This window comes from Anguilla rostrata, chromosome 1 (assembly GCF_018555375.3).
Source record: "Anguilla rostrata isolate EN2019 chromosome 1, ASM1855537v3, whole genome shotgun sequence".
Lineage (NCBI taxonomy): Eukaryota > Metazoa > Chordata > Actinopteri > Anguilliformes > Anguillidae > Anguilla > Anguilla rostrata.
Genome location: NC_057933.1, coordinates 62,640,813 through 62,667,420, shown reverse-complemented (window position 1 = coordinate 62,667,420; position 26,608 = coordinate 62,640,813). Strand labels below are relative to the sequence as shown.

General features: G+C 39.3%; 2 protein-coding genes and 1 long non-coding RNA gene across 7 annotated transcripts in view; 2 read left to right on the top strand and 1 right to left on the bottom strand.

Moving 5' to 3' along the window:
• Nucleotides 1–968: 968 nt before the first annotated feature.
• On the top strand, nt 969–22,467 carry itgb8 (integrin, beta 8). 4 transcript variants are annotated; one of them, XM_064348198.1, is made up of 16 exons: nt 969–4,584; nt 5,337–5,422; nt 9,498–9,669; nt 10,767–11,013; nt 11,509–11,674; nt 12,610–12,768; nt 13,189–13,284; nt 13,384–13,473; nt 14,075–14,218; nt 14,796–15,171; nt 17,282–17,504; nt 17,985–18,088; nt 18,297–18,410; nt 19,363–19,523; nt 19,639–19,683; nt 19,814–19,922. In XM_064348198.1, exons 1-15 carry the CDS (start codon nt 4,515–4,517, stop codon nt 19,648–19,650), a joined length of 2,220 nt encoding a protein of 739 aa, XP_064204268.1. In that variant the 5' UTR covers nt 969–4,514; the 3' UTR covers nt 19,651–19,683; nt 19,814–19,922. The 4 variants fall into 4 exon arrangements, with proteins under 4 accessions (XP_064204268.1, XP_064204260.1, XP_064204288.1 ...); XM_064348190.1 differs by lacking the exon at nt 19,639–19,683 and having other exon boundaries at nt 972–4,584; nt 19,814–22,467; XM_064348218.1 differs by lacking the exons at nt 969–4,584; nt 9,498–9,669; nt 19,639–19,683 and having other exon boundaries at nt 5,336–5,422; nt 19,814–22,467.
• LOC135261693 (uncharacterized) lies at nt 18,217–24,865 on the bottom strand. The gene is made up of 2 exons (XR_010332011.1): nt 24,508–24,865; nt 18,217–18,456 (listed from the first exon to the last, which is right to left on the bottom strand). It is a non-coding gene; the product is annotated as an uncharacterized LOC135261693 (long non-coding RNA).
• Nucleotides 23,964–26,608, top strand: part of abcb5 (ATP-binding cassette, sub-family B (MDR/TAP), member 5) — a 28,277-nt gene continuing 25,632 nt past the window's right edge. Inside the window, exon 1 of one of the 2 annotated variants that reach the window (XM_064348167.1) lies at nt 23,964–24,121. The gene's annotated coding sequence lies outside the window, so the exon portion shown is untranslated. Of the gene's footprint in view, nt 24,122–24,378; nt 24,552–26,608 lie in introns of those variants that run through there. The other variant, XM_064348159.1, reaches the window with a different exon arrangement.

The following is a 26,608-nucleotide window of genomic DNA, read 5'->3' as shown; positions in this document are numbered from 1 at the left end:
GTACATTCAGGTACTCAGCTGACTTCATTTTATTGCCGCATAACATTGCTGAGCCTAGACCTGACCAATTGAAGCAACCCCAGATCATAGCACTGCCTCCAGAGGCTTACACAGTGGGCACTGTCCAAAAAAATCCAAATGGTGACTTTTTTTTTGGCCAGGCAGTGTAATTCAAAACTGGACCATCAGACACAAAATAAACATAATCCACTAGAGTGGTGTAATGATTTTCAATAAGCACTTAATAATAATAATAATAATAATAATTATTATTATTATTATTATTATTATTATGATGGCAGGCTACTGTCATATGGAAGAAGGTGAGCAAATTTGAAGTCTCTTTTTTGTTGAAAATATGAAGTAAATTCCCCTTTTTGAAAATTGTTACGCATAAACAACATTGCTGACATATGCAAACCTGAGCTTTTTGCAAGAACCTTTTTAATGTTCTGTTTATCCCTCACAATATTTTATTGTCTATTTATTTTACCACTTCTCAGGGTGCGGCTACTTCAATCAATAAACTAACGATTAGTTTGATGGAAGGGGAAAATACAGTCTAAGGCATCCTCTCAGAATATCTCAGAACTGCTCTGATGACTGAAAGGCTATGGCATATGGATTACATCAGTATCACGCTCCTAAAACTAACTAGAGAACTACTTATGCTGTGTGGATGCATGAAATACACCCCTACCAGCAGAAAAGAAAGGCTCATGGATGGTGAGAAAATTATCACTCTGTACCATTTAATAACTACATACGTTGCCTTCTAAATACAGGAGTGCATCAAAATCAAGAATGGGTTCATCATGACTGCAAAACCACCAGTGCGTCACTATTGGAACACCTGCGTTTTCGTTTTTGTACACTACCTCTATATTAGAATGAGTAAGCAATTATTTACCTCAATGAAACTAGACTAAATTTCACACGGTACATTTGTGATCATACTGTACACAGTATGCGGTCTAATTTAAAGGGCAATGAAGAAATGGGGGATTCCAAATGCTCGTCAAAATTTTTCAAAATACCCTACAGCAGGCTAAAAGAGTAAAAGTGTCCAATTAACCATGATGGAAATGAAAATAAAGGCCCCTTGAAATGTAGTACATGATTTCTGAAGGTGTGCAGTGGAACATACTGACAGCTATTCTTTTTATGAGTCAGTGACTCTCTGTTCAAAGGATCCATGTGACACTGAGGTATCAAAAGCATACAATGACATTTAGACACATTGCCTCAGACACTGAAAATGGAAAAAAAAAAAAGATTTTTTTTTTCATTTTGATACATTATATGACTTCTACAGATTTCTGACGTATAATGGTCTAAATTCTGCGTCAGCACTGCACATAATGCAGTGATTAGCAAAATGACGAAATGGTTGAAATTTGAAATGGTTATGATAACAGCATTATTTAATTTCAAACATAATATTTTAATTTAATTAATCTAATTAACTTGTCAAATAAGGTCCCTTCAAGGTTCAACTTTGCATGTTATTCCACAAAAGATACTTCTATGATTTAGTCTAAAATGGTGTGTCCTCTACAAACAGGACAGAGGCTAAAATAGAGTGAGGAAAGGGATCTACTGCTTTACTAGATGGTATATCCTGAGGAGGATCCAGATACCATGAGGGTATCGATCCATGTGAGACCAGCAGCTTGTTCATGGACAGCACTATCAAAACTTTGCTACCAGAGGGCTCCTGTGAATGATGAATTTTGCAATTGGTGTGGCGTTCTGTTTTTCGGAAATAAAATGTTTTATTACAGCAATCAAATATTTCACTGCACTGATTTTGGGAGATATATCAGAATAAACTTATGCAGCTAATGACAAGCTAGACCAGTTCAGCCAGAATGAATGGGAAACATTTTTTGACATTTCAACAACATTCATGGGGAAACAAGAAACATACCAGCTCCGCTAGGTTTAATAATGTTTGACACCCCAGGTCTAAATCCTGTCCTTCCTGGTGATGACCATAAATCCAGACTGAATGACTCCATCACCAAGCAGGGGGAGAGGCACTGTCACTGTGTGACTATGATCCTTATGACCTTGGGGGCCTTTCTGTTAGCTAGAACAAGTCTGTCCATTCTCCTCTCTCATTAACATTAAATTAACAACTCTTGCTGGAATTGCAGCCACATCATTCACTGTTTGGAGGAGCAGGCTATTTGTGCTGCCGTTCCTAATAAAGTGACCACTGTGTGTGTGTGTGTGTGTGTGTCTTTTGCTTGCCTCAGCTGCTGAGTCACAATTGCAGTAAGATGTCTGCTGCTGTGTGTATTTAGGGATCTCAAACTCATCCTCTAGCAGTTCCCCATAAAAGGCTGGTCCTGAGTGGACAGCATTAGATCTCTGTTTTAAATTAAGAATCAGATTAATTTCAGTATAGTCAACCTATTTATCAACTGTAGTGAAATGAATTTTGCCTTAAAAACCCAATAAATAATGAAGCGCATTGATAAAAAAAATTTCTCATCTTTAAGTTCTATCACATTTCAGAAAGTCACAGTTTACTTGTATTACATAAATATGACTCTTTTCTTGTGTTACTTTTGGTAAGACTGGCTATGATATAAAGACAATTTAACAATATGACGGCAAAAAAATGTGCGCCTTTAAGAACTGAACATTTATCACTTGCCCATGCTTCAGCTAACTGTGGCATTTTAAAAATTACTGCGTGCAATCTTAAACTGATTTCCTCTCATTTTATTGACACAAGCTACAGAAGACATTATATTTGTAATGTATTTCTCCTTCTGAATCTACAATCTCCAATAAGTGCATGGGGGAAAATGCACAGCACTGTAAATAAAGACCAGCTCACCACACTAAGGCCATCTTCAATGCAAAAACCAGTTAGATATCAGCCAGTTGTCTGGACCTCTTTCCCACTGGCCTTCCCTCCATTCATGTACTGCATGTCCCACATACATTACATTATACACATCCACTCACCCCCCATAACCCGTGATTGCTTTTTCTCAGGCACACACACATGTTCCTGACACACACACACACACACAAACAATTTGGATCATTGAACTGGTTCCCAAACTGTACCACTGCCATCCCTCTGAAAGCACTCTGTGCTTCCATCTGGCAAAAAGGGCCCCCATTGTCCCCAGCTTCATCTCTCTCCCTGAATTGAGGACAAGCTTGGCAGGGAATGTAACTGTGGCCTTTGGCTGAATAGTTTTCTCACAGCACTGAAAAGGTGCTGTTTTTGTTGTGGGTATTCTCCAGACAAAATCTGTGATAAAGCTTCAAGATGGTTGGTTAATCATGTCGCAGACTTTCTAAATGAATTGGGCATACCAAAAAGGTTTTTATTAAGATTTTTTACAATAAGAGGAATGGTTTGCTGCTAATTAACAAACTACTGGAGTATTAATTCAGCATGTCAATTAATAATCTGCCTCTTTCCCTTAAAATTCACTGTGAAATGTCTTGGTATACCCTTTTTAGTTTTTGATCACCTCACACTGCTGGCATGCACACTGTTCCAGCATGCCAGTCACTAGCATAACCATCTTCACTGGTCTATGCTGGTTTGTGCCACAGGGCAATCTCTCTTTACTTATTTTTTAATGGAAAGTAAATTCATTACTTCTTTAAATCTCAAATGTGGCTAGAATGTTTATCTGCACGTACACTGTAAAGTTTGTTCCTTACAAAACACGTTCCCATGTGACTGAGCAATGCGACACGTTGGAATTCCTTTCCAGTCCTGTAATTCCTGACACTGAACTGTGAATTGTAAGTAAAAATATATAAATAAAACAGCTTTTCTACGTTTATTGCCCCTTTCGTGTAAACACTCACATAGGCATACAAAAGGGATATGTCACCCCACATAAAAGAAAAAATAGTGATATCATCAAAATTCTTTCTCCCGCCTCCTCACTGGTGAGCATTTATTCAATTCAGCAGTGGGTTGCACCGTTCCCATGGCATTAACTGACTCAATACCACAAGATAAAGGCGAGCATGAAGGAGACCTTCCAATTCAGACTGTCGAAGAACTTCGAAATAAGCTATGATAACATAACTACGTTTAGATTTTTTGAAAACGTCGTGGTGTCAAACAAAAAATTGCGCCTTGTTTATTCTTTGGAACAGAGAATGTAAGGCGCGGTGACGGCCTTCACCTGCCAGCTGGTTTATGGAGGAGGAGATACGGCATGTAGCTACCTGTTTTCACTTTCTGATACGCGCTGTTATGTTTTGCCGGTCTGTGGACTAAACAAACGACCCTTGTTGTCGGATTCCCGTCATAATCTGCGGCGAGGAATGTGAAGCTGGGGGATTAACGGAGTTTATTCTTTAAATACAGAAACGTGCTATAATACAATGCGGTCCGTGCGTTCCCGTTCCTGTCTTTTGTTAGAGAGAAAAGAGGTTTCCCATCCTCCCAGCAGAATTCCCCATTAGCGTTAGAAACCTGCCATCACATCGCAGACTGAACAGTGTCCGCCTTCAATGCTGCTATGACTTCCTGGAAACGCTACATTCTACGTTGCTTGGTCCTAACTGCTGTGATTAAAACATCTCATTCCGGTAGGTGTTGATGAATTAAGACCGTTATTGTTGTGTATGCTATACAACCACATAAGCAATGTGCTGATTTTAGCAATAAATGCCTGTTTTAAGAGTACTCTTGAATTCTAGTTTATGTTTTAAAGGTTCTTCTACGCTAGTGCAAGGCTACGCGTAATCATTTTCTGTAGCCTATTCGGTGATGAGAGAACGGTGTAACATTTCACCTCACCTGTATATTCTATTTACTAGTGTAGACTGCCATGTATAGTGATGTATTTTAATCATTTGTGGTAATAGATCAAAAATATGTGATTTGAATGTTTTAACTGAACATTCTAATGCGGATGTAACAATTGGTAATTGAAAGCAATGTAGCTCTAGAACACTGATTTAGAATTTTTGCTTTTTTCAAAATCAAAAAAACCTACTCTCCACAGGGTTAATAAAGAGATCCTCTACACTAAATAACAATGTAACCAAGCATACACATGAACGATAATAACATCATAATAGTCATGAAAAGACAATTACAACAATTTTATGAGTGATTATAATACTTTGAGGCTGATTGTGTCCTGAACTTGCCTTCTAAAAATCTTAAGTACATCACAAGAGCACTGAGATCTGCGTAATGCAGTGACATATTAATACTATTCAGTGCTTAGTTGCGTCATTATTATTATTTTGTGAGACAAACTTGTGAAAAGACATGTGCATATTAATATTAATATTTAGTTCACAGCTTTTCCCTCTAAATCTTCATTTGACAGCTGATAACGATTGTACTTCACCTTCCATAAAAACCTGCAATGAGTGCCTCTATCGTGGACCTGAGTGTGGCTGGTGCTTTCAGGAGGTATGGTATACTGCCCCACTCTCCAGCTGTAGGCAGTGTGATAACTTGTTGATGAAAAGATGAGAAAATGTCCTTCTTCTGTGGGGAAGACCATGCTCAGCTGATTTATCCTCTCTAAGTGATAGCATTCCCTGAATTTTACTATCACTCTTGAGAGTGCAGATATCCTAAACAAAGGCGCATTCTTTCAAGCTTGAGTCTTACGGTTCTGTAATGAGGGGCTTCCCAGCCGATGCGAGCCACGCTTCAGTGGCAGAGAAAAATGTAGCAGTGGCTTGAAAGTGCTGAGGTGAATGATTCACAGCCCCGTTACGGAACTTAGCGGAATCACTTGTGTGGCAAGGTTAGTAAAGTGCCTTGATTTTGTTTCACTGTGCACCAAACACCATCTGAATAATTTATATTGGAAAACTTGGACTGTTTTGTCATTATTAAAAGTAATTTAGGCCCAAATGTAATCTAGCAGACCTTGTTCTTAACTTTAAATGGTGAAACTAGACTATTTTTGCTTACAACACAGATATTTCATTAGTGAAGAGGGTAACATTTACTTATTTTTTCTTAGTTAAAAGTTAGACAAAAGTTAGATATTAAATTTAATATTGACCTCAAAATGGAACACTAGGTCCAAAGATATCAAGACTATCAGTTTACAGCAGTGTTGGGGAAGCTACTCTGAAAATTTAGTTAATTAAGCTACCAATTACTTGACACTGGAAGAAGCTAAGCTACAGCACAGCTTCCAGTAAGAGTAAAGTAGTTAATGAAGCTAAAACTACTTTAAAAAAGTAGTTACTTGTATTGAAGCTACTTCATGAAAAAAATATATAAATAAGATCACATATGGGCCATGCCAGATGTTGGTTAACTAGTGTTTTTATGCTCAGACTCTCTTTTAATAGCATAAAAATTACTTCATAAGTTAACAGTTCATTTTTTTCAGTTTTATTTCAGGGGAGACATGCTCAAGATGAGTTCTCATGAACTTATGTCATTCAGTTTTACTAAAGAATGATGTAACATTTGCTAATCAGACACTTTTTTGACGCTTAATTTCATGAATTCAAAGCCACAGACTCACCAAGCTATATCAACTGGCTAAACGCTAAAATAATCAATTCCTTTAGCTAAACTGCTCTGAGGATCACACTCCCTGAATGACACAGTTAGATTATTAAACCACTAACAAACCATGCAGTGTAGCCAATTTTTTACAATGGAAAGTAGCTAACACATGCTCAAAAAGTTTCTAAAATGACATCATATGCTAATTTGCATATTTATGATGCAATCACATACTGTTTTGCATATAACAATGTGTGTGGCCCTGGTGGGTGGTCAACACTGTAGCTTCTCTCTGCTATCACTAACCAGCCATTCTTATGTGAAGTGTAGAGCGATAGTGAGTGCAGGAAAGACTGCAGACCCAATAGACGCTTTCAACGGTAACAACATAAACAAACGTTACTGCGCATGTGCGTTGTTCTGGCCCTAACTTAACTTCTGGCAGACTTCCGCAAACAATCAATAACAACAGAGTCCCTTTAGACTATTTCTGATAATAAGCAAAATAAATAACAAGTAAATTATGTTAGCTAGGGGTTAGCTATTTGGGGTTACCAGTCGAAAATTACCAGTCGAAAATTCCAAATTCTAATGTGATAACGTTACACTACCAGAAAAACAAGCGACAGAAACAGATAACTGTTGACAGTATTGCACCTTGCGGAGCATCATACATTCCTTGCATAATCCATAACTGTTCTGGGTTACATGCACATTCCTGTGTAAAAAGTACACTCTTTCTATGATATTGCTTAAAAACGATGATTACATGAGACAGCTAGTGCTGGGCAGCATGTGTAGCCAATGCAATTACTATAGGTATTTATTTGTATAGCATGCATTGATGGAAAAACATTGTGGCTCATAATAGTTTGGGTCATCTTGATAGGTTACCACAACAAAAAATTATCAGGCAATGTAACGCTGTCAAGTCATTGGAAACAGGTATCATAATGTTCGTTCAAAACGTAGCTATAGCGTTTCAACTACTAGCATTGATCTAACGTTTCTGTGTATAATTTATACAATGTTACCTACGTTTAGCTAGCTAGCTAGCTACAATCAATTTAGTTAGCTAATTGTTCATAACTATTGAAGGCTTGTTACTGGTCAGCTAGCTATTATTAGCTATCGCTTATCATGAGTTTGTTACCTGAAACAAAGTCAGTGCTACAGTGAGAGCACCTATTCGACCACCTTCGTTCGACAGACAGGAAAACGTAAACTGATTTGCAACTATATATGAAATAGGTGAAATATCGGTAACAACCTGTACCTAGTTAAGTAGGAAAAAATGTCCTTGTTATCCTCCCGTGGTTATTTTTTCAACACTTTCACGATTTTTTTTTTCTGTGCCGGCAAATAAGTCAGAGGTGGTCCAGCGCTAGCTTTTGGTTGCTAAGGGGACGTGTATCCACAACCCTATATAAATGAATGGAACTTAACATAAATTTGCTAGCATACTGTATAAGTGTCCTGTCTTGTGTATTTGAGGTTAATATGAGAAAGGGTGGTCCCTATCAGCACGTCTAGGAATCCGTACACATTCACTGTTGTAGCCTAACTCAAGTCGCAGGACGCAAAATAGCCGTTGGGAAAGCAGTTTGAAAGTATGAAGCAACGTCTGCGCCATTGGCTTTAATGGGTCACGATGAGATAATTACGAGCCTGTTGCTAGTCTTAAAGTTGATATAGTAAATAAGCCTGTATTAGTATTACTAAATGTGTATGTATGATGTTGGTTTATTTATTTATACAGTTTATTATGTGTATTTTTACAGGACTTACATTTTAATAGGTAACGATGTGCAGTTATTTCTCAAAAATACGAAGTAACAATGGGCAAGCACCAGCTATAATAATCGCAGGGATTCAAGCAATTTGTTTCACAATTCCCTAGTGGGGTTACAAAGTGAAGTAATGTATTTTTACAAATTTTCGAAATGGCATTTGTTCCAAGTTGCACCCCACAGCACAACAACCTGAGCCCAACGTCAGTCTGCTCATCAGTTTAACTTTCACTCTGTTTGTGATCGGTGCCATATTAGCCAGTAAACACAAACCCAACAAACACAGACCGGAAGTTAACTTAGGGCCAAGCGCATAACCTTGGCAACTCGCGTGCGTCCGACGAAAGCGTTTTTAAACAATAGACTGTTTTCCAAGGATGCTGATTCCTGCTCAAAAGGTTGCTGTATTAGTCACTAAAAAGTCACTAAATCTCGCAAGAAAGTAGCCAAGTTGGCAACAATGAAAGTGCCTTGCATTACTAAATTACTTAGTAGCCAACTAGATTAATGTCACAGATGCACTGCAACAATGAGAGTTACAGCAATGGTGCGGATTCCGACTCCTCATATGTAGCGTGGTTTCGTCTAAGGACTGTAGGCTACTATTGAGGGAAAAGAGTTCAGGTGGGAAATACTCACTGCACGCATAAATTTTACCAGACCTCATTTTCGCACTGGCCGGTGAGCACAGACAGAATGTTGCAAATGTCAACTCGAGACAGTTGCGTGGACCTATATGCCTATTTTTTTTTTTTTTTTTGCAATTTTATTTTAAAAAGCTGATATTGCTTTCTGAGTTTAACCCAGGGAAAATTTAGCTTTTCCCATGCTACCTCAGTAAAAAAATCTACTTGGAGATAATTTTTTTTATCAAAGTAGTTAAGCTACCACACACTACAGGAAAATGTAATTAAGCTAGTTGCTCCATTATATGTAGTTTGACTTCTCCCCAACACTGGTTTACAGGTACCACGTGATATACTGTAGCTGTGGCATTGCTGGTTTGATTACAGTAGGTTTATCATAAATTTCACTGAGTATATTTACTTCCAACAAGAAGTGTATTATACTTGAACCAAGTCTGTCACGGATATTTTTTTGCCTGCTTGGCTATTCATGTTCATATTATATTTGAAAATCATGAGAATAAGTTCATCTTTAATATGGTCCCATCAAACCTGCATAATTCACCACTGGCCTTGTTTTTATCTCTTGAACAGGGATTTCTAGATGGAGCCCAGATAAGTGAAAGATGTGACTTTGTTCCCAACCTGGTGCAAAAAGGCTGTGAGCTGGAATTTATTGAACATCCTGCCATTAGAGTGGAAGTGAATGCCACTCTATCCAGCACACAGGTGACGCCAAAAGAGATCACAGTTCAGTTACGAGCAGGTCTGTTGCTGTGCTTCCTTTATAGAGTAGCACATTTTGCTTCCCCAACATGTACACTGCATTTCACAGGTTATTACAGGGGTAGGCAGCCCTGGTCCTGGAGTGCCAGTGATGTATATGTTCTCTTTCATTCTCAACTTACTCACAAGAATTTGATGGATAATTGAGCCTGAGCCGGGACATTCTGAATGGAGAGCACATTGTCACCTGCGTTCATAAAATCTGATTCATTAAAATGAGCCCAGTTATGTAATTTTAGGTTTGGATGGAGAAAAAACCAGGGCCATCTTTGGCACTTCAGGCCCAGGGGTTGCCAACCTCTGGGTTATGATATTCTTTCGTAGGAGTTGTCAAACTGGCCTCTGTTCTGGTCAATTGGGATTGTGTAATTACTTAGAGTGGAAGTCAGATGCTGTAGCCTAGTAAGTTGTTCATCAGTTGCAAAATAAAAGGCATTTGACCTGCAGGAAATTGACCTTTTCAAATTGAACATATCAGCTTAGTGTTAGTCAATTTGTGTATTATACAGTGTGAGGGGTTCTTATTTCATGTGTGTCATACAGTGTGAATGGTTTAAGTTGGTACATTTATATGTCATTTAGTACGTAGTCATTTGCATGAATGGTGTTTGTTCCCTCATGTTCAATCATTTTTAGATTTATTATTAATACACCAGTGGTAAGCTGCTATTTATCGAACAAGGTAAAGTCTGAAGAGTCATTAGCTCACAGTGTATTGGAGGACCGTGTGCACTTCAGTTGAAGTGCTCCTTGCAAGGGTTTGGGTGGCATGGTGCTGATGTGGGGTCACTGAGCAATTAATGCCAAAAATTTAATAAAAAAGTGCTTTTTAAACAATCAACTGATTTAGAGCAATTATGATACTTGAACCGAGTCTGTCAGATTTTTTTTGGCTGTCTGGTTATTTATATTCGTGTTGTATTTGAAAAGCATGAGAATAAGTTGATATTTAATATGATGTCCTCAGTTGAAAAAATGGATTTGTTATTTTAAAAAAAAACTGATTTGGTGCAATTATGTCCTTCAGAATTCATCCTTTATTTTGGAACTGAAAAAAAATGTTATGTGTTGTTGCAGGCAGTGAAACCAGCTTTGTTTTGGAAGTAAGACAGCTGGAACGGTACCCTGTGGACATGTACTACTTGGTGGATGTGTCAGCATCGATGCAGGATAATCTAGATAGGCTGAAGACTGTGGGAATCACACTGTCAGAGAGGATGAAGGAATATTCCAGTGACTTCCGAGTGGGCTTTGGTTCTTTTGTGGATAAACCCGTCTCTCCGTACATCAGCGTTCATCCTTCAAAAATCAGAAATCCCTGCAGGTATGTCCTCTTGAGATAAATGCTGCGCAACCAGTGTGATTATATTGAGTTTGTATCATTTTGCACTGAGCACTGGTCATTTTCCATGCAATCTCTCAATTTGTTTAAGGATAAAATGTAGAGTATTTGTGATTGATCGTGGGCTTCCGAGTCGTGGCCCTTATCCATGTTTACAACTGCACCCAAGTTGAACTGTGGCGTAGTGGGTTCGGGAAATGGATTTGTCACTGTTTACTGTATGTCTGCTGGTCAAGGCAGCAGATGGGGCACAGCTGTTGTAGCCTTGAGATAAATTGTATTTTGTACGTGATGCGCTGCTGATTGTGTTATGTCAAATGAAGGTTTTTACTTGGGTCTGCCCATTCACACAACTTGGCTCATCAGTGGTGAGAATTTAGCCAGGAATGGTCAGGTCCAAAACTTTAATCACAATCTACATTGCACACTCGTGTCTCTCCTTGTCGTTCCTGATTTTCTGATGTTCTTCTTGCTCAGTGACTATGACACCCAGTGCCGCCCAGCACATGGGTTCATCCACGTTCTCCCAGTGACTGAAAACGTGACCGAGTTCACCCGTGTGATCAAGCAACAGCGGATATCTGGGAACATGGACACGCCTGAAGGGGGCTTTGATGCCATGCTACAAGCTGCCGTGTGCCAGGTCAGTCTCGTCTTCATTGGTTTTCATCCTAGGTTGATGCGATTGGTCCTCTGCATATGGTCCTTTATCATAAATGATCTTGCTTCAGTGGGGATTTACCAGGATTAATCAGTGAGAGACTGATGATGAAAAAGAAATGACATCAGGTGGACTGGAAAATTGGTGACGCACATGAATTCTTTATTTCAGAAAAGCACAAGTCATGCAAGAATCATTTACCTTTTTAGTAAGTGACTCATGAGGAAAATACCCACCTTTGTGAAACAAATATTGAAAGCGCTTATCTAACTCTGTCCAGTGACAATAAGCCTACTAAACACACGAATCCCAGACTTAACCTGATAGAGTATCTGTATTAATACAGTGCTACTCATACTTACTGTTTAGTGAGTCACACTGGTGGGTCACAGTTTTATTATTGGTCAAGGTCCACCTCATTTCTACTTTTCATGATAAATGAATCAAAGCTGCTTTCGGTTTCAGTGATGCTGGGGGATTTCTTTCAGTCCTTGAAAGCTGGACAGAAATGAAAGAGACACAGTTCAGATTTCAAACAAGCATTTCAACATATTCCCTGCACTCAGCCCACCATGGAGATGGTTTGATTACTCTAGTTTTAATGAGATCAGAAAAATGTGAGATCATCATAATGATTCAGTATATACAGTATGACAGCAGTGAAGATTAACAGGAAGACTTCTCCCCTTTTATTGTTTGCGCACCCTGTTTTTAAAAATATATTTCCAAATGTTCAGAGCACAAGATATTTTGTTCTTGGTAGTGTCTGCAAAAATTTTAAATGGAAACAAATTTAGTAAATACACAAACATAAAAAAAAAAAAATAATAAATGTTGCTTGAAAGTCACCAGGCCCCCCATTTAATGACTGTAAATTCCAGATTCAGTTTTCTGACCACTTTAATCACTGTTTACAGAGGGAGATTGGCTGGCGCCCAGAAGCAAAGCATCTCCTCTTGGTTATGACGGACCAGCCCTCTCACCTGGCCTTGGACAGCAAACTGGCTGGCATTGTAGTGCCCCACGATGGTAGCTGCCACCTGGAGAACAACACCTACACACAGACAACCATCATGGTGAGGCATGAGACTGTGTGTGCAATATCACAGATATATGGTACTGCAGTAAATGATTGAATCTCTGTTTACCGCTTTATGTAGGTTACATATTCCACTTCCACATAATCCAGCTCCAGTTTTTAAAATGATCAGTTACTTGCACTTTAGTTCAGTGTTTTTTCATGGAGCTGAACGGGTTTGGGGAAAAAAGTATCAATAGTACACCTTGATATGAAATGAGTGTTTTCCTGTTTAACTCTGAAATGATATTTGAGTGGGCATAACAAAGAAACGCTTGCAGGTGGCTCTCATAAAGTAGTTTTATGAGTGTGTGAGCCAACCAACCAAAATACCTTCCTTAGGCTTGTTCTGTGAGTCATGTAATGAGTGATGCTCTCACCAGAGGTGATTCAGCTTTGTTTCTTGTTTTTTTTTCAGGAGCACCCCAGCATTGGCCAGCTGGCTGAAAAGCTACTTGAAAACAGCATTTATTCCATATTTGCTGTGGAACAGGTGCAATATAAGTGGTATGAGGTAATTTGTTTCATAAAATGCTGAGAGTATTTTATTTTGATGAAGTTGGCTTCGTGTATGTTTTGTGGAAATACTGAGCTGTCATTTCTCCCTAAATAGGATCTCATTCCCTTACTGCCAGGTACCTATCTGGGAAAACTACTGCCTAAAGCATCAAATCTAAAAGATTTAGTCGTGGAAGCATACAAGGTAATAATCTAACAACATTGCTGTCATGCGTGAGCATGTAATAGTGTGGTATCACAGTCCATGATTAGTCTTACTCCTGACCTAGTTTAAGTGAGTTTAAAATGGGTTTTGTAAGATGTGTATTAATCTTGAAACACATGAGCATATGTGTAGACTGGATGTTGTTTTATCAAAATGCATTACAGTCCAAATATTTACGAATGCAGTGAGGGTACTTTGATATTTAAAGGAAAAAAATCTATTTTTAAAACTTTCGTTTTAAATAATGGAAAAGTACCGCTTTGTACCGCTTTGTTCTGAAACGAAGGGGGCGGGGGTAACAAGAAGTTGCTGGCACTTGCAGTGGACATTAATCTCATTGGAGGCACAACAATCTATTGTGCTCCCTTCAGCATACAAAGTTCCAGAACTCTGCAAACAGAGACCTCATTATTAGCAGGCTTGACTCAGTACAGCCCAATATGCAATTCTAATTAGCTTTGAATACAAAGGGACTATTTTTGGTCACAATTTCCCCTTTTAAATACCTTAATGTAAAAGATGGTTGATAGTTGATGGTTGAATGTGAATGTGACAGAGATCCCTACTTTCCATGTTCCAGAAGCTCCTTTCAGATGTGGAGGTGGAGATTGTGATCCAGAACAATCAGATCCATCAATTTTGGGTCAACATCACTGCCTTGTGTCCAGAAGGATCCAGAACTCAGGGCCTAAGCAAATGCTCCAATGTCAGACCAAATCAGATTGTATGACATATTTTTATAGTTACTTATTTCATTCTGTTGTAAATCCATTTTGCTCAAACTGGATTTAAACTATGCGGAATGTTGGTGGGTTGTGGCTTGTGGGGTAGTATAACATGGTGATTTTGCAGACCCTATGTGGCTTTAAGGATTAGTGTTTCAGGTCATTATGTCCTTGGGACACGTTAAACATGTCAAAAACAAGTATTTACTGTGTCCGTCTTGGCCTTGCTGTCTGAAAGAAGCAAATGCACTGAGACCATGATTAAGCTGCATGGAGAGATTAGAAATTCAAGATTAGAAATGTAAACATGCTACAGAAAATTTGCAGCTACACTCTGGTTTCACTGTTGTTCCTTTCTGTTTCTGTAATTTCAAGCATAATTTTCATTTATTTGCACATTTCCCTTTTTTACTCAATATCTATGCTGTATTCTCACTGCTCTTGCTTTTGCGCATTAATGAGTCTGAAAGAAGCTACATTCCTACTATTTGTCCAATCATAAACTTACCCTCTCTGTCATTTTATATTAGGTGTATTTCAATCATTCTTTAATGAAAATATCAATGTTTTTTTAAGGTTTACTTCAACATCACAATCGGGATGAAAACCTGTCTGAGCCTTGAGGGAGACGAAGAGGTGCTGGTCATCGTCAGGCCTGTGGGATTTAACGAGACGACTGCAGTGAGAGTGAGGCCCGTCTGTGGGTGTCGGTGCGGACAGCGGGCGAGCTGTCTGGATGGGGAGGAGGGCTCGGCCTGCGACGACGCCGGTGACGGACCAGGACCAGTGCAGGACTGCCAGCCCGCGGGGGCGGGGCCCGAATGCAGCGGCAGGGGGGCGTGCGTGTGCGGGAAATGCTCGTGTGACCACAGTGGCCTGGGGACCATCCATGGCAAATACTGCCAAATTGATAACTTCTCCTGTCCCTACGAGCAGGGCCTGTCCTGCGGAGGTTGGTGTTCGAATGCTGCCATATTTCATGGTCTCCCGCAGCACTGCGGGACGCTTGTGGTGCCTTGTCTGGTCGTGGTGCATGTTTGTCATTGTGGTTGTAGCTCCAGCCTACATAAATTGGTCTCAGTCCATACATGTAAACAAATCCGGGCTGGGTCACATCGCAACCTGCTTTTAAAGCAAACAGCGGTCTGTGTTCCAGGTTTGTACATTTTTTAAAGGCAGGGGACTTAAGCAGTGATGCAAGGGCTAAGTGGTGGTTTGATCTGGCCAGTCATTGAATCTGAGCCCTTGAAATGATCTAGTAGGTGGCTCTGAAAAAAGCAGCATGAGTAACTAAATCCTAGTGCTTTGTTTGGATGGGCCCTTCTTTGTCTTCACGTGACTGCAGACAGTAATTGAGCACTTTTGCCACATTGTGAACTACAACCATGTGTGACAGTTCTGTTGAGTATTGCATTTAAAGCTGTTGAAAGTGTTATGCCAGCATGTTGTGACTACCACAAATTCTTGTTTTTACATCATTTCACGTGTGACCAGAAATAAGCATTTGCATTGCTGTGATGTAAATGTGTTTTCTTACAAGTATTGCACAAAAATGTGACTCTTCTGAATTACATTCTGAGTTACATTGTTCATCCAAGAGTTACCCATGTGTTGTCAAATAGTCATTTAATAACATTAAAGGGGAATTTCACTTTATAACACTTCTGCTTCTCATGACTGATATTGTCCTTCTAATGAATGTGTCGCCCTTCATTTTTAGATTTGTTATTTAATTATGTTAATTTTACACTGTTTTGTTGTTGTTGTTGCAGGAAGTAGATCCAGGCAGTTTAGTGTCGAATGCATATCATGCATCATGCGCGACTTCTGATGTGGGCGTTCCTGCAGACAATAACATTAGGTTGGTCATAGAAATAGTGTTGTATGACTATTAGCTAGCAAAACTGAAAATGTCTGAGGACAAAGGAGTTTTTGTCTTTGATCATGGGATTGTTGTGCCCTATCGATTCAAGCCAGAATACACATAAGAAGAGCTGGCAAATTTGCAGGCTGATTGTGCGAGAGCGAGTCAGGAGCGGGCCGAGATTGAGGAACCACAGGCTATTCCCAGGACAAACGGCAACTGGTGGTAGACATCCTATGCATCACAGACAGACGCGATAGCGTTAGCCAGCTCACATTGTACCTACCTTGAGCAGTTCGACCAACGATGGGAATACGGTGGGTACAGCTCCAGGCTTCAGACGGTTGCATTGGTAGTTGGTGCCTTCAAAGTGGTCGCTGCATAAACCTTAGTTCTTGTTTGCAAACTTCTTCGGCTGTTATTTTAGGGTGTCTGATTACATCCAGCCATGTCTGGCACAAAGTTGCATCACATGGAAAACTATGAAAATGTGCTTTCAAGGCAAGTTTAACAGGGGCATTATAACAGCCGGGTACAATGCACCTCATTATTACACCGATATCGCATCAAACAAAAGCTAGCAGACGTTAGTTTGTTTGATTTCAATGCTAAGTTAACAATGTTTTGCTTTGCTTCTTCTCGATTTTGCCGCAAAACGAAATTGAAGAAGAAGAAAAAACTGGAAACCGTACTACTATGTGGACTTGCGCTAAAAAAAATAGGTCTTTGTTTCTAACATTAGACATTTAAAATGAAATAACTATTTGAAAAATGAAGGGCGGCACATTCATTAGAAGGACAATATCAGTCATGAGAAGCAGAAGTGTTATAAAGTGTAATTCCCCTTTAATATAAAGTATACAGGGGTTGGACAATATAATGGAAACACTCAAAAATATCTGAATTGCAAGCAACTAATCAGGAGTAGGGCCACCCTTTGCCTTCAGAACAACTTCAGTCCTTCTTGGAATGCTGTCACACAAATTACGAATTCTGTGTAGTGGAATATTGGTCCATTTGTCAAAAAGAAAAGCCTCTAGTTCTTTGAGGAATCAAGGTGCTCCAGAGGTGTTCCCTCTCAATCTAATCTGAGAAGCATCACCTCAAAGTTAAAAGGGTGGTAGATATGACCATTGTCTCCTTCATACACAGTATGTGACGTATGAGTCTAATGACTGTGCTCTTCCTTCTGCATCAGGACGTGGTCAGTGTGTCCTGGGCGAGTGCCTGTGCGTGAGCGGCTGGACGGGTGAGAGCTGTGGCTGTCCTTTGTCCACTGAGACCTGCCTGTCAGAAGATGGGAGGCTGTGCAGCGGTCAGGGCAGATGCATCTGCGGAAGGTGCCAGTGTGATGACCCCAGGCGTTCTGGGCAGTTCTGTGAGAAGTGTCCATTGTGCAATGGCTCCTGTCAGTCACACTGGTAATCACAGTTGTCTTTCTTTGCATTTCACAGATTGCTGATCTCACATTAACTGAGTTTATTAGCAGACTGGGCGTGTGAGCCCTAGTTACCTGGATAGGGTTGCTTTGATCATATCTTGTACTGCTAGATGCCATGTAGAGTAAATTGGCAATAACACAAAAGGATTAAAGAAGTGTGTGTTGTGAACATGGTTTCAAAAAGCAGATTATGAGATATTTTGGTAATGGCTTCAGTTGGGTAGAGTTCTGATCTGTTTCTGTGTCTGAACACATTGCACATTAAACTTCATTTATTGGGTGTGCTGCCCAATAAAGTGCATGAATCAACCCCCCCCACCCCCCACACACACACACTTACTGCTGAACAGTTGGAGAAAGTTCACAGTGTAATTGGATGGGAGTACTGTAAACCTATACATGTGTGCATGGTAATGTTTCCCTTGGATTAATTACATTTTTAGTTATGGTTCTTTTTCAGGAGGTGTGTGCTATGTCACCTGTCACATGACTTTTCTGTCCTGGGAGCAACAGAGTGCAATAGGACCTGTTCTTCTACAGTCCACTATGTTGATGGCATTCTTGGTAGGTCTCTCAGTATAGGTCAGGTCAGCATCAGTACCCTTCACAGAAATCAAACATGAATGTATTTTAGTTGCTTTGATTTTGCCCATATTGGTCTGTGAAATAAAAATACAACAAAAACACTAAAATTGTATTTAAAAAGTTCTCCTCTTTATTTCCATATGAAGACAATATCAGCTGATGGACTTTGGTCACATGCTCCTTTCAGGCTCCAGCAGTGATAGCTCCAAGCTTTGCCTCTACCCAGCTGAGAGGTGCAACTGCAGGTTCCAGATTGGCTCTGTGCAGGGCGTCACAGAGATCCTCATCGGCAGGCACCCAGGTGAGAGCACTCTTTCACTGCTTCTCTGATTGGAGTACAGTACCACCTATGCACACAAATGACAAGTAATAAGAATAGTAAAACTAGTGGCTCTGTGGTAGGATCAGCCAAAAGTCATTGTTTTGAAAAACATATTTAATGGGAAGCAGCACTAATAAAAGTAATCAAATAAGACAAACTCTTGTTAAAGTATCTTAGAGTGCAGTGTGCAGCATAGGTCCTTTCTTTCAGTTTTTCTGTTCGTTTACAATCCTGTATCAGCAGTGCTCCTGTATCTTTTCCAATTCTGCCACAAAAAAACAGCCTCTTGCGCAACCCCCACAATTTTGCACAGCTAGAACCATTGTGTGTGCGCCCCCCCCCCCCCCCAAACTGGCCTAATCACCCCCCTAACATGCCTCATCCCAAACTCTCAAACCACATCTCCATAGCAACTGACAAAAATGTCCATACTTAGGGTTCTTTGTTTGCAGGGCTCAGCAGTATTCCTGGGGATTAAATGTGTTTGCTTATGGCCGGTTCGGACAGTCCTAATAAACATCAGAATCTGGATCCCCCCTAGCTGCCACACACCTCTCTTTTTTCAACAACGGCCTTTTCCTGTTTGTGTACTTTGTTTCCTTCTGGGCATAATGGAAAATAGCTGACTGGAAAAAATGTCATTCAAAGAGCTTCTGTCTGTGGTTAACCAAGGATGTTTTGTACTAGTTTAGGTAGGCTACCCAGCTTTAGTCATTAGCTCCTTTAATTTTGACAAATTGGCAAACTGCATGTCCTGAACTTTCCAAGAAGAGTAAAATGTAGGCCCTCATAATCAGACATCTAAAAGTATTGTTTTTGTGAATGGGGGTCACAAATTATGTTTTCCAAATATTGACATCCAATGTGACAGGCTTGTTTAAGAGAAGTTGGAAATGGCGAGTTTGAAGAGAAATGTTGTCTCTTTTCCCAGAGTGCCTTGCAAGCCAGCGGTACATTACTACATTCATCTTGGTCTTTCTCCTCACGCTTCTCCTGGGTTTGAGCATCATAGCCCTGCTGAAGTTCCTGCTGATTCCCCGATCTCAGACGCCCACTGAGCCCACCGTGGCAGTGTTCCATGTGACCAATAAGGTAAACAGTCCTTTGGGGTACTTTTTATAAGTTTACAAAGCAGTTTTATAAAGTGCAGCTCTAGTCGCTGTGGCACTGTACTCACCAGGAGTGTTTAAAATGTCATTCAATTCAGGTGTACCCTTGAGTATACTTCCTCACTGCAGCCAAAGACTGATCGGTGTGTATATTTGTTTAGCAGTTGTATTTAACATATGTGATTACACTGCTGCATATTGTTTGTACTCTTGCTGTCTAAATACTATGCCACAAAGCTGCCTTTGTGCATAATGCTGTCATCTTCAACGCAGGAAAAGTCCTATGTCCCCACTCCCAGTGAAAAGACTATAACGTACAGAAGGGAACAGCCCCTGGAGATGCACATCCATGTTCACAAGATGCCCCTGAATCCAGTTTGGCAGTGAGTCTCAGAGGACAATGAGTCCAACCAAACCACACTCCTCCTGTGATTTTGATTGTGCAATAAAGCCTGTGGTTAAAATCTGCTCCATGAACACGACAGACTGACCATCAGGTTTGTCTATAGGCAGAGAAGGCAACTCTTCTGCTATACAGAGATGTTGACGTGCAACTGGGATAGGCAAGATAAGTTAACCATCACTGGTGGGCAAATGGCCAGATATGGTTATAGAACTGCACTTTCATATTCATTTAGCATGCACCACAGGAACTGAAGCAGTCACACTTGGAATTATCTATATAAGTTCTATCAATTTCATACATAAGGTTTACTTTATATTTAATATGTAAGGTTTACTTTATATCTTACAAACACCAGTTTAGAGGCTCCCTGGTCCCTGGAGTGCCCTGGTCCTTCAGTAGGTGATTTATGCCTGGAATAGTACGCAATTAAAATTCTGATCAACTTCTTAAATATAATTTAAGTGATGGAAATAGGGGGATAGTTTATTTATTTATTATTTATTTTATTCTTTTTTTTTTTGCTTTTTGAAGCCATTTTATAGTTTGTGTTTTTACTGTCTGCTTTATTAGTGAATTCCTTCAGCTGAGATTTGAAGTGTTTTACTTTCAAAGCAAAATCTATTTCATTTCATTTAAATCTATTTAGTGTTCTTGGTATCATATCCTACTTTCAAATTGAGAATTAATTTTTTTTTAATCTCATAAATGTTCCGAGAAGGGACATTTGCAGTATATTAATCTGTTGAAGTTCCTCCTAAAATACTAAACTCAAGTGTCAGTCTTATGTCGAAATTACATTTGTAAAAATGATCCGTAAATGATCAGTAAATCCTACCAAAGCCTGCCATCTAGTGACACGTGGTCATGATGATTGGATTCAAAAACAAATGCGGTGTTTGAAAGCTTGGAGTCATATTCAGTCATACTGAAAATATTACAGTGTTCCTAAGGTGTTCATGAAACATATTTAGTACCATTTTGAGTATTGCACTTCTGGTCTATTAGGCATTCATAGACAACTGCACTGATTTACTGTGGCTTACATGGTCAGGTTAGCATATTACAAAAAAGATATAATCACATGTATACAACTGTGCCATCACTGTCAGCTTTCAGGACACATTTGTCTGTAACTGCTTTATAAAGTGCCAATGCCATGCTCTAATGTAAGGCCAAGTAATATATACTTCATTGTGAAGCATGTTATAAAGTCTGACTTGAAGTGTGACCTTATCAAAATGTTTGTTTTTTCACATATTCTAGTGAATTTCTGAAAATAAGTTAATTGGACAATTTAAAGAGCATGAACACTAATCCAAATATGTGCATCTTCCCTCTCATTTTCAAAGAGCCAAACAGGTGTTAGCAATATCTGGGGTGATTGTCAATGTTTTCAATTTCAAATGATGTCTTGTGCCAGTATTTAAGATGCAGAGTCCAAACATATTTGATGACAACTTGCTTTGTTCACAGAAATGTTGTTATTTAGAGTAAAAATCAATGTTCTGTATTTTCAGTAGGTTTAATTGAAAAATTGTTGTGATCATTTGTGCATTACTACTGTTTTAGACCTAGATATTGTAAGACAGACAGTGGGGGTTGTCCGTTCTTATAATGTCCAACTTGATGCCTACATTTTTAGGCCGATGAGTCCCCACCAGAGGGAGCTACACTGGAGTAAATAGCCTAATGGCCTGAGTCATTAGGCTATGACAGAGATTTTCAAGTGGATACTTCACTTTGGCCAGTAGGCACCTCCTTCAACATTTTGTTGGACAAACCCTGATTCTGTTAATAATATTTGAGTGTGAGTGGTGCTGTCTCACTCAAGAGCAGGGGTGTCCACTCTTATCCGAAAAGGGCTGGTGTGGGTGCAGATTTTTTGTTGCCGAGCATTAATACACCCAGTACTACTTATCAAGGTCTTGATTGAAGACCATGATTGTATAATTAGTTGAATCAGGTGTCGTTGTGCTGGGCTTAAACAAAAACCTGCACCCACACTGGCCCTTTTCAAATAAGATTGGACCAACTCTGCGAGTATTGCTATCTCCAAAGATTTTTGCATTTCATATATTGAGATCATTGGAGTACTCACCCCCTATGTTTGTCTTATGAAATAAATGTTAACATTTGTTTACATTAGCTGCTTTGTTGTAACACTAATATGTATTTATTGAAAGTTTTATGTTAATAATATTTTGAGTTCAGATATATATTAATGTATATTTTTGATTATTTAAGTTTTTGGATTGTAGACATTTTAACTACCCAGAGCATTTTCTATTTGGCATTCATATTTTACAAAATGTGTTATGTTTATATGTAGTTTGAAATTGCAATAGGTGAAACTGTCAAGCTTAGGGAATTATTGTATTCAGGAGAAGAAAGGTACGATTGTAAAACATCAAATGCACTTTTCGCTTGGCCTTATTTTTCATTTGTTACTTTCTGTAAATGGTATGTTAAGATGTAAGAATATTCGAGTATTCTTAATAAAACAAAATGGTACAATACCGTATCAATTATTTCCACATTTTATTTTTAACCTTTATTTACTTTAAACTTTTGATGTCACTTGTTCACAGTATGAATACTTATATGTGCAAACTAATATGATTCTTACATATACATGATTCTTAAATATACCAGGTCATCATCCTTATAGAATTCCTTCATGGTTAAAATCAATATATCCTTAATCCTGATTATGGAACAGAACGTGATGCAATACATCTTTGGACACAGGCAAAGGGAAGGGTATTTCACAATAAAAGCCATAGGAAATATAATCCTGTACATTAAGGTTCTGTGCCATTCCCAAAACATTATTTAAAAAAGCTTTGTGTTTATTTAAAATTACAATGTAGCTGTGTAACAGTGCGGTTTTTCTGTTGGAACACTGTACCAGAACAGTGACATCTGGTGGCCAAAGACTATAATACATTAAAGTAGACCATTATGTCAAACAGGCAACCAGTTTGTGTCTTCTTGCATCAGTGGTGTCAAACTCGTGCCATGGAGGGCCGTGTGTATGCAGGTTTTCATTCCAGCCTCAGATCTTGATTATATAATTAGTTAAATTATTTGCTGAATTAGGGATGCAGGTTTGTGCACAATGGTGACCCGACGTCTATGGTGACCCGCATTGTCTAAATAAAAATTTTCTTATATTCTGTGCTTCAATGCAGTTAAACGCATATGGCTGAATGAGTAATTGGACTCAATTAAGGCAGCATTAATTGGTTGGAATGAAAACCTGCATACACACGGCCCTCCATGGCAACGAGTTTGACACCACTGAGCTAGAGGTTACAATAGCATCTTTGTCCAGCCCCTTGTCAAACAATCATCCCATTAACACCACATCGATAAGCTAAGTTGATAAAGTAATTGCCACTAATTAAGCACAGATTATGATTGACAGCAGTGTTCACGAGTGATCAGTTTAATTACAGTGGACATGCTGCAGTGTTGTATAGGGCAATGGTTCTCAAACTCGGTCCTGGGGGACCCCTGTGTATGCTGGTTTTCATTCCAACCTCAACAGCAATCCCAGAATTTTAACAAGCTGTTAGGTTTTCTTAATTAGGTGCTTTTCATATTTTAGAGCTGGGGTCCCCAGTCTTATCCAGAAAGGGCCAGTGTGGGTGCACACACCTGATCCTGATTCTGCTAATCAAGGTGCTTAGCAATGACTCTAGTGATTGATTAGTAGAATCAGGTGTGTGCACCCACACTGGCCCTTTCTTGATAAGACTGGGGACCCCAGCTCTAAAACATGAAAAGCACCTAAATTAAGAAAAATTAAGACTAATTCTGGGATTGTTGTTGAGGTTGCAATGAAAACCAGCATACACAGGGGTCCCCCAGGACCGAGTTTGAGAACCACTGGTGTACACTACTTGTGATTGGTCGGAGTAATTTGGGCGTTAGCGAAAGAATGTCTTAAAATCTGATTGGCTAGATTAGACTCAGTGAAAAAAACAAAACTGGATTCACAAATCGTGTATATTGTCTGAAAAATCCGCAAGCGAACCTGTGGCATTTAGGCTGTTTGTGATCAAGTCCATTAATTTATTTTTGAGATAATAATACTCCCAAACCTCACAGTCAGTGCTAACTGAGCTCCAAGATAATCTTCTTGGAACATACCATTTACCGTAAAAGAACAGGTAAGACAGACACATGAAAATAAGAAAACAAATAGAGCTTATTAAATTGGCCAAATCAAAACAACAAATATACAATAGTAGTCTAATACTAGTATGTAATCATATATTACGCCTATACATGTAAATTAAAAATAACAATTAATTCAGAAGCAAAAATAAATCAATATTTCCCAGCTAAACCTCCCCATATAGCCTATGGTGGAAATGGATTAGCCCTTTGCCCTTTGAAGTTTTATTTTTATTTTTTTATTTTAATTAAGTGTTCCAGAACTCCATTGCTTTAAATCAGTAATATTGAATGTTGCGTCTGCATTATGATGGTCATTCCAACCACATTGTGACCTTACACCTTAAAGTGCTAAATGAGCTCACTTAATCAGGCGTACCTCCATTACTGCACCCGAAGTTCTAGCTGACTGCGTGGCGCTTGGTAAGTTTGGCTGAAGTTTGAATTAAAAATGTGATTGATGGCTAGCTAGCTAAATTATTGACGGTAGAATTTAAATATACCTACTTGCCATGATTATGCTATAAAAACTGAAACTGGCGATTGAACGTCTGACCGTCTGTTAAAACTGGTGAAAACTCACTAAATTTATTAGAATGTTAAGGCTAATGGCCCCTATGTGCTGTATTAAAAATTATATTGTTTGGCCACGTGGTGGCACTATGACGGTCAATTAAATATTCAGCATATTGAATAAGCGGTCGACAAATATACAAACGGACAAAACTTTTAAACGGATTGTCCTAGAAAGATGGGGATACCTGTTTTGGACCGTTTACGTGCGTCAGGTTAGATTTTTTTTGTTGATTTGAATTTTATGAAAAACACTCCAAATATAAAAAAAAAAAAAAAAAGAATTCAGTATTTAAACAGACATAGTCTTGACCACATTATCGTACCGACACAACATTGATCAACCACTCTAGATGTGGTTAAGTTATTTTTCAATAGGCTAAAACTCTAAATGGTGGAAATTAAAAAGCGCAGAAGAAACAAATGATCACAAACTGTGGTGACGTTTTTTCTCCGGAAGCATTTCATGCAGACTACGTTTGATTGTTTACTACCCCATCAGGTATCATCAAAGGGAAAACACAAAAAGAAAGATAATACACCATATGGTAGCAAAGACTGATTTTGCATTCGATAATTATTGTTATAGTATATCACCCAGCCCTAGTAAGCTTATCAAAGATGTGCACTCCTCCCTTGTTGTAGTCAGGCAAAACAGAAAATTCCACCCATATCTTGATGCTATATATCGCTGGCTTGCTTGGTATGGATGGGCCTAAACGGGCTTCAATGACCTGTAAAAGGAACCAGTCATTCATCAGCCCAAGGTTTTACAGGCATAGCAATTCTTTCCCACACATCCTGAATAAAAGCTAGTTTCATTCTCACATGAAGTAGTTGTAGTTTGCACATGAAGGGTGTGTGTGTTTTCATGCTGAAAAAATTTGGTTTATGGGTGTTTCAATGATGCTGAAGTCTGAAACGGGTCAATTTCGACCCAAACATAACCCATGTCTGTCTACAGCACCCAAAGCAATTATGGGCTCTGTTTTTACCCGAACCCACTGGACCGGTGCTGTGGTATGCATGCTTGGATCTCGGAGTCAGATCCCCTGCACCTCACCCAGACCTGGGTGCAAGTGCCATGACTTCTGCATTTTGGCAATGGATCCAGGTCTCAAAACCTCTGACTACTGTGTTGGGTAACAAATTGCAAGACCTTTGAGTCCCAAGTCAAATACCTAAGACCTCTGACTTTCTAGCAGAATTTGAGTCATTTAACCTCTGAGTACTGAGTCAGGTGCATAACCTATGACCTCCAAGTTCACTTACCAGAAGCTCTGTCTCACGACCACTGATATTCTACAGCAGGAACATGTCTCAAGCCCTCTGAGAGTGCAGTCACAGGCTGCAACATGTATTGAGACCATCCAGAATGCCGCATGTGGAACCTGTGTCTAGACCTGTCATCCTCTTACATACTGCTGTAAGGTCCCCCCCCCCCCCCACCCCCACACCCCAATACTGAGAACACATTTCCTTCCCAGAGCCCATCCCTCTGAATTGATCATTAGAGTCATTCAAGTGAAGAAATTTAGTTCTGTGTTACTTAAAGTACTGCCTGAGGGCAGAAGGGGAAGGAAGCAGAGGAGGTCCCACACTTGCCCTTCCAGAAAAGACCCCAGAACCAGTGTAACTTACTACAAATGCAAGTACATCTGCAAGTCACACACACTTGCTCCCCCTGTCCCCCATCCCCGAACTTTGACCATTCACTTTGAATAATACATTATTTTGATTCACTTCTTGTCAAAATTATACACTTTTTTCAAGTTAATATTTCTCCCTTTATTTTCTACTCTTTCTCTTCTCATGAGGCTTAGCCAGTCAAAAATGCTCTGAAAATAACAAATAAAAAATTAAATTAGATACAAACATGTGAACGGTATGCCACTGAATGAAAAGGT

What these genes read in the sequence shown, in the direction of transcription:
- itgb8 (XM_064348190.1), top strand. Translation starts at nt 4,515, where the DNA reads ATGACTTCCTGGAAACGCTACATTCTACGTTGCTTGGTCCTAACTGCT. An exon ending in TGCAATATAAGTGGTATGAG is followed by an intron (nt 13,285 to 13,383) that starts GTAATTTGTTTC and finishes CTCCCTAAATAG; the next exon opens with GATCTCATTCCCTTACTGCC. An exon ending in CCTCATCGGCAGGCACCCAG is followed by an intron (nt 18,411 to 19,362) that starts GTGAGAGCACTC and finishes CTCTTTTCCCAG; the next exon opens with AGTGCCTTGCAAGCCAGCGG.